This window comes from Alligator sinensis, unplaced genomic scaffold (assembly GCF_000455745.1).
Source record: "Alligator sinensis unplaced genomic scaffold, ASM45574v1 scaffold546_1, whole genome shotgun sequence".
NCBI lineage: Eukaryota > Metazoa > Chordata > Crocodylia > Alligatoridae > Alligator > Alligator sinensis.
Window position 1 is genome coordinate 2,188,984 of NW_005842061.1, and position 8,296 is coordinate 2,197,279.

General features: G+C 49.0%; 1 protein-coding gene across 1 annotated transcript in view; it reads right to left on the bottom strand.

The window, feature by feature from the left end:
* Window positions 1–8,296, bottom strand: part of HK1 (hexokinase 1) — a 132,289-nt gene that overhangs the window by 57,532 nt on the left and 66,461 nt on the right. The window contains exon 3 of the mRNA XM_006023136.3: window positions 7,102–7,264. Within this exon, the coding sequence (XP_006023198.2) occupies window positions 7,102–7,264 (163 nt within the window). The remainder of the gene's footprint in view (window positions 1–7,101; window positions 7,265–8,296) is intronic.

An 8,296-nucleotide genomic window follows, 5' to 3' on the forward strand; every position in this document is an offset into this window, starting at 1 on the left:
TCGGCCTGATCCACTGCCCACCTCTTCCCGTCTTCGAACGCAACTCTTATAAGACATACTTACGAATTCTATTTTGGTGGCTCGTTCACCCAGAGCATCCGGAGCTCTGCACCGTGGAGCCTAGCAACCTCCACGAGACCGTCTGTGTTGTCTGTCTGTAACTGCAACTCAATCAAGCTTTCCAGCCTACACCACTGCCATCTCGGTATAAGTAAACAATCTTTTAAACTACCGCTACGCGTCCGTGCCTAATTCCAGCTCGAAGGCCTTCCCTCTCCGCCCCCGCATGCCCGGGCTGCTGGCCACAGCCCACGTGCAGCGCGAAAAAGGGCTCAGGTCGCTCCCGGCCCGCACACATGCAATTATTTCCTCCCAAGTGCAGGACTTGGCACTTGCCCTGACTGATTGCAGACCATTTTTCCAGTTTATCAAAGTCAAGGCAGGAACTGTTTGGGAAATTATTACCTGTTGGCTTGCTCTTTGAGGAAGGGAGCACTTTGGTACTATCTATATAGACTTGGCTGAGAAGCTGACTGAGACCATAGCCCAACAGGGTTCCCTGAAAAAACAGTCCTACTATGACTTTGTATAGTGCTTTGTGTTTGTTTCCTTTTGATTATTAAGCAGGAGAGTCTTCTATGACTGTACCTGTGCAATGCACCACCTGGATGTCACGGGCCCAGCCTGTATGATGAACCAGCTGGATGGAATTGACCAGTAGTTAGGTGAGTGCACAGCCCCATGACACATCTAAAAAGGTGCTCTGGGCTGGGAACACCATGATAGTTAATTTACATCCAAATGTCATAATACAGTTGAATGACTGTGTTGTGTGGATATACACTTAGATTCTGGGTACTAGTGGTAAAGTTTCTTTTCAGATCTTGGGTCAGAATATGCCTTTTATAGAAATATTGTTTAGAATAGTTATCTGTAGTATCAGGTATTAGAAACCCACACTACTCCAACACTGTACATGCAGTTTAACCATTCATCTGAACATCAGCGATAAATTACAAGTAGTAAGGGGCAAAGATGACAGACATCCTTCTCTTTGTACAGGAAAAACACATACTAACCCCACTCCATCTCTGCACCGTTGAAGTAAAAAAATGACTTACCACAGACTGAAATGAGAACCCAAACTGAAAACAGAACTGAGAATTTAAAGGCCCTCCATAAATAGTAATCAGTGCTTACTTTTCTATAGGTTCTGTAACTTTTTTATGATCATCTTGATTTACACATGGTCTTCATGGACAAGATAGATTCTGACCTTCTGTTCTGGCTTAATGTAAGAACAGGGTTTTATTATCCCCAGGTTATTGTTTTCATTGTGCATGGAGTTCTCCTTACAATAATGAGATGCCAACAGCATTGGCTTGGTGCACTTATTCTTCATCTTTGACTTCAAGCACACAATATCTGTCAATTATTCCAGGCCTAGGCAGCCTTGGAGGAGATATTGCCATCTACACAATACTGTGTCTAAAGGTCTCATGGCTTTGTACTTAAATGTGAGAAGGTTATTTTGTTTAATTTAGAGCAGGTGGTGCATACATGTAAGTGCTCCATGTTTTTTTTCTGGGAGTGCCTAATTGACTGCCTGCACTGGGGATAGATTTATATTTGGTTCAAGGAAATAAAGACACAGGAAAGCATGAAGTTCATGGAACATAATTCCTACACAAGAGGGGAGGAGAAGAGGACAGGAAGCCAGTCATGGCCTTATCATCAATTGCTTCCTTCTTAGAACAAAGTACAGCCCAACACAGGCAAATAAAGTTAAATTTACCCTATCTGTATAAAGTCCAGGTATTTGAGTTCTACATGTGTAGAAACTATGCATGACATCAGTCTAAAGCCAAATAGCTCGTAATTTACCACACAGTTCATTAGGCTGGGTCCAGTAGAAACAACAGTGTTAAGCCATGGTGACCCTAGCTCAGCACTGTTCAGTAGTTTGTCTGTGTACTCCAGACAGCTCTCCACAAAGGAAACATGTGCTAATTAGCCCCTACTCATGACTGGAACTGCGTGTTCTAGTCAAAAGTCCTGGGATCCGCCAAAATTTACATGTAGATGAGATACAGGGCAACCTGGTCCAGCGTCATCTCATGGATGCAGGGCTGCACTAATCCTATGCCACAAGCTGAGAGAGTAGGTGACAGAGGGATTCTTGTCAAGCTGTTTGGGGTCCCGTTTAGTAATATTTGTTAGACATCTAAGGCTGGCTAAAAAACAGGACTCACTGGGTGTCTATACATGTGCTCCAAGGAGGGCAGAAAGGGCACTTTAATTAGAGCAGCTCCAACCACGTTGGAGCTGGCTCCATGCTCGTATATAGGTACCCAGTGGAAATGGGAAAGAAAGGTGCAGCTCTGCTGTGGAAGTGAAGAGGAAGTTGAAATGTATTCAGTGTGGTGGTTCCCCATGACTTGAAAAAGAGTCAGCACTGAGGGGGACTGAGCACTACCATGTATCTTGTTCAGACAGGCTACACTAACCTTATGGTAGGTTCCTATCAGTATATTTGGTCCATATGTTTTATAGTCCTGCTCAGTGATGGCTGCATTTAATCAGCTTCATAGTTGGTTTCCATTACTGAACACATGCTGCTTTTGGCAGCAGTTTAATGATAAGAGAATGTATTTAATGAGGTTTCCTTGTATGCAAATGTAAGATAAGGGGATTCTACCCCCACCCCATGTTGACTGGGGGGAAAAACCTTGCCTTTTATTCAAGTAAATATGGTAGATTTTACTAGAAGTAAGCAGGACAACTCAGTTCAAGAAACAGACTCAGTACCCCTGGACCAAGCACCTTTCCATGGCAATACCTAACCCCAAGGCATCTGTGCATGATCACTTCACTATGATCTGCTATTGCTGCACCTATGCATATACATTGACTAAGGCAGCTCTATAATGATTTCTGCTAACCTTCTGCATGGCAGATAATTACAATATAGAAGACAAGACAAAAATAATAAAACTGGGCAGTTTTAAGCAACAGCAAAATAAAACTGCAAGACCTCCAATCACCATAAAGACTAGTATTTCTTAGTTGAGTAACTATTTGGTCTTAACTAAACTGGGGCTCAAACATAATGGTATGACTATGCTGCAAACAAATTTCATCTGCTACATACATGCAGCATAATTATTAACTTGTGTAAATTAAATACTGATATTCAAAACTATGACATGTAATGAATTCAGTGATGCAAAATGTCCTCAAGTATCAACATGCTCTCTAGCTAGTAAAAGCCACTGATAACATATTTTAAAGTATTGTAGATCACACACAAATTCAACTGTATCCAACTTGTATAGGTGTATTACACTAAACACCATTGTAATTTTCTGACACACGCCTTACGTCAAGACCCTAGGGATCCAAACCAGGAGCTTCGTTGCCCATAGGTAGAAGTCTAGTCTGTAACATCAGACACCATGCCAAACACTAGGCCCAACTTAGCCTAAGCCCTTCCATGAGGTTCCCAATGGAAGACCAGGTGATCTGAGTGAACCAATAGGAGCTGCAAGCTCTTGATGGAATTGGCTGTAAAAGAGGGATGGGCAAAATACGGTCCATGGGCCACATCTGACCCACCAGGCACCTTCATCCAGCCCGCAGAATCCCCCAACAAATTGTGCCTCGCCTACACCTTCCACCCATGAGGGTGGGAGCAAGGCACCTACACCTGCCCCCAAAGTATCTTATTATGCCTCACTCCCACCTTCGTCGGCAGGAGGACTGGCCCACTAGCATGAATGAGGCTGTTGCTTCCTGGGCTCCCTCCATGCAACAGGTAAGGAAAGGGGGAGCTTCCCCCCTGTGCCCTGCGAGTGCAGGGGGACCCAGGGAAACAAACTGCCTCATTGGGGGCTGAGCTCCATGCAGCAACATGCAGCACTGGCTAGAGCCAGGCACCAGAGCCCCTGCCTGCTGCTGCACTATAGGGGGCAGTGTGGGGGGTCCCTACACCCCAAAATACACACACACACACACACACACACAGATATACACCCCACCCACCCAGTGTTGCCTGCGCTGACTGCAGGAGAGGACAGTGTGTTCTAGAGCCACACACCCACACCCCACTTATGCCACACAACCCCCCAACATATCATATGCCCCTACACACAATACCCCCTCACAAGCTCCCCCCTACACACACACACACACACACACTCTCCCACACCCCCCCACTATACACACATACACATCCTACGATGCACACCAACCCACACTATACACATCCCACCATACACACCCCACTGTAAACACCCTCCCACACTCCACCATACATATAAACACAAACACCCCACAATAAACACCCCCACACCCCATCATACACACACATCCCCCCACACAATATAAAAGACTAAGAATTTATTTTTGAGTTATTATGTAAATCACCTCTATATACAGTACACAAACAAATCATGACAAAAATATTTTTTGTAATAAAATTAAAGTATGTTGTACTAGGTGTTTGACTTTTAGGGTATGATTTGGGTTTTTTTCTGGTTTCTAAGATGGCAACCCCCCCTCCCAAAAGGAGTATTTCTAGGGGGCAAGGGAAGGGACGTCTGATGCCAAAGGTTAGGGGGTAGGACTTCTGGTCCCAAAGTGGCAGCCAGGGGGTGGGGCACCTGTCAAAGGGCAGGGCTACCCATGGGGCTCTCCACAGCTCACCAAACCTCATTAAGCAGCCCTCCGCCCAAAATAATTGCCCACCCCTGCAATCTCTTTGAATCAAATCAGTAGCCTAGTCTGTCCCACCAACAGTACTGTTAGATACTGATGTCTTGGTTTCTCCTGGCCTTGATTACTGCTGCCCTGACCAGGACCTTGTCTTCACATTTTACTTGACACCACGGCAACCAGATGAATACCCGGCTTTGATCTTAGTGTGGCAAAGTGGGGCTCCCCACTTAGCCACAGTGCTAGGTTCCTCACTTGCCTCTGGGCACGCCACCCACCGGACTCTCCGGCCATGCCTTGTTCTTAATTAGTTAAGATGTTAATTAAGGCGGGAGGCTGCCCATTCATGCCCTGATGTCAGGGGGCACCATCTGCGGCTCCGTACCTGCCCTACACCACAGCCCATGCCTCACAGATGGCATCTAGCTGTTAATCTCACCAGCCCTACACTGGGCCCCAGAATCCTCCAGTTCAGACCCCTCTAAGATCCCTCCATTCTGGCGGCGTACCCCACCTTCATTCGGGCTGCCTAGCTCCCTGAAACTATTTCCCCTCTCGGGCGTGGTCCCCCCGGGGCCTTTGGCCACACAGGCCCTGGCCTCACCTCCAAGGCCAGTCGGAACCCCAGGTCCTCAGCTCTGGGCATCCCTCGCGGTGGGCCCCCAGCCCTTTTGACCATTCTGGTCCTGGCCCCAGCATTGACCAGTCGAGGGTATTCTACATCAGGCCTCTGCCGCTAGCCCCGTCACTCCTTTGGGTCCACCTTCTGACCCCTAGGAGGGGTTACCTGCCTGGCTGTGGGAGCTGAAGTAACTCACCACCACGACTGGTGTCCCAGGGTCTCACGGGGACTCTCACTCCACCCCTGGAGGAGCATGTCGTTGTGCTCACTATGGATCTTGCTTTTGACCCACACACAGCCTCCCAGCAATGGAGGACTTACTGTGGTCAGGACTCATCCCTCTGTCTCGGGCTGAGCCCCCTTTACTCGGCCTCTGGCCCAAATTACAGCCTCAAGCATCTGGAAACATACCTTGGCCTACTCCCTTTCACTCGGGGCTCCACGTCGCCCCCTCACTTGGGGCTCCACACAATCCCCTCACTTGGGGCCATGGGGCTTCCCTCCCCGGTGGGCTCAGGTGGCCATAGCCGTGCCTGGCCCCAACTACCTTTCCTCAGGGTCTTGCACCCCACAAGGCTCAGGTGGCCGCAGCCATGCCTGGCCCCCACTCTCCCTTCTTGGGGTCTCGCACCCCACAGGGCACAGGTGCCTGTAGCCGTACCTGGCCCCCACTTCCTCCGATGTTACCAGACCCACCCGAAGGTGACAGTTAGGGTTACGGTGCCCCTACCTGCCTTTCACCAGGGTGATCACTGGCTTGGCATTTCCTGGGGGCTCCCACACCACTGAGAGCCCCACCAGGCCACCCACTCCCGGCACGGTACAGTTTTATGTCATGCCCATAACCAGGAGCCTCCTAGCCATCCCCTATAGCTCCTCCCTTACCTCCAGGATGATGCCAGCAGCCTTGCAGCCAGGCAATGTTGCTACCTCCCTGCCAGCAGGGAACTGATCTGTTTATACAAGCAGCCAGGGATCTAAAATGGCTGCCAAAATCAAGCACCTGCTGGCTGCTTGGCTCAGGTCTTAAAGTGGCAGGCACCAACAGTATCCTGCCACACACCTTCCCCCTTAAAATGGTACCTGAGGAAGGTTTCCCCTGCTACTCCTCCAAAGCAGGCTCTCCTCAGAGCCTATGAGAGCCCTCAAGTGGCAAGCACCCCCAAAGGTGCTCCACCACACACCTCCCCCCTTAGAATGAGATCTGGGGGGCTTCACTTGGCTGCCTCCCTTGCTGGGCTCTGCCCCAGCCTACTGCAGCCCCTGCCACATGGCGAGAACCCCAAAGGTGCTCTGCCACACTTTGGTACTGGTAAAATCCTGACTCTGGTCCTATTGCATTGGGTCCTGCTTGTTGTTCCTGTTCCCTGCATCCTGATACCTGAATTCCTAGCTTCATCCTTGTTCCTGGCTCCTGCCTGTTGACCCCTCTGCTCCACAATGCTTTGCCAGCTCCCTGACCTGGCTTTGTGACTGTCTGTGTCCTGGTTGCAGGCCTGATGTCTTATAAATCTAACAAAGTTTCCATACCAAATTACAATTCTTAAGCATCTCACGGAAAACTAAAAATACTCTATGCCAGGCCTAAGGAGGCAATCTGGAAAGGGACCACCCTAGATTGCTATTCATTAGAATGCATTTCAGCAGATAAATGACATGTTATTTGTGTACAAAAAGTAAAATGTTGTGTTTGGTTTTGATGGTGTTTTAAGAAACTTTTTTATGCAGTACATTATATAAATACATCAAAATATACCATTCCTTACCTGAGCCATCAGGAATCGATCTTACAAATGTAGGAAGCATTTTTATTGTAGCTGTTGGATTGAAGTCTCTAGAAAGACCGTTTTTCATCTCTCTCCTGAAGCGAGCCATAATATCCAGCAGGGTTTCATCAGAGAGCCGCATAGCATAAAGATATTTATCAATCTGGGGAAGAGAAAAAAAATAAAACTTAAATAAGAATTTTCCATCCATTTGTGCAAGTGCCGAACCACACTGAGCGTGTACAGAAGTTACACTTATCACACATTAAGCACACAGAAAGTGCTCTAAAGCTGTAACCAAACAGACATTCACAGCACATAGAGTACTTTAAAAATAGTGGATCCCACTCTAAATTAACCCTGGACGGATGTGGTATCAGACTAAAGCACTTTAGGTTAGAGTGCTTTATCAAATGCCTATACAATATCTGATCCTGAGTCAAGATAGGTTGCATTCTGCCAAGATCCCAGCGGCCCATCACTGTGCAGCTTGCTAGCCTCAGCCAGTGCTCACCTGCCCAGCCCTGACCCAAGCTGTCACAGAGAGGAGACAATAAAGGCTCCAATTCCTCCCTGCGCAGCCAGGCAGGGGTGGGGGAATAGAGCTCTCTGCCACATGGATCCCTCCACCCCAGCTTATGAGCAGAGGTCTTGGTGGGGGCTGGGCCAGGTCCATGCAGCAGCTTGGGGTCATGCCACTTCTCACCACACCAGAAACTGCGGCACTGAGGGGGAAGTGGAGAGGAGACCCTTTGCCATGTGGACCCAAACAGGCCCCCACCAAGACCTTTGCCCACAAGCTGTGGCAAGGATCCACACGACAGAGAGCCTCTACTTCCTCTGTTGCAGCCAGGGGCTGCAGCTTAAGGTTGTGCCAGATTTTGCCATGCCAGGAACTGTGGCAGGGGCAGCAAAATGGAGCTTCTCTGCCACGCGGATCCCCCTCCGAAAAGCTCGAGAGCTCGCGTCTTGGTGGCGATTGGGCCGGGTCCATGCAGCACAGAGGCTTCGTTCCTCCATTTGCAGCTCAGGACTGTGCTGCTTTTCGCCAGGCCAGGAACTGTGGGAAGCGGGATGGAAAAGAGAGTCTTCTAAGGCAGAGGGGCTCCTTTCCCCACCAACCTCACCCCCCAGCTGCTGGCACTGACAGTAGCCATACGGCAGGGGGAGGGGGCGGGGCGGGGGGGGGGGGGCG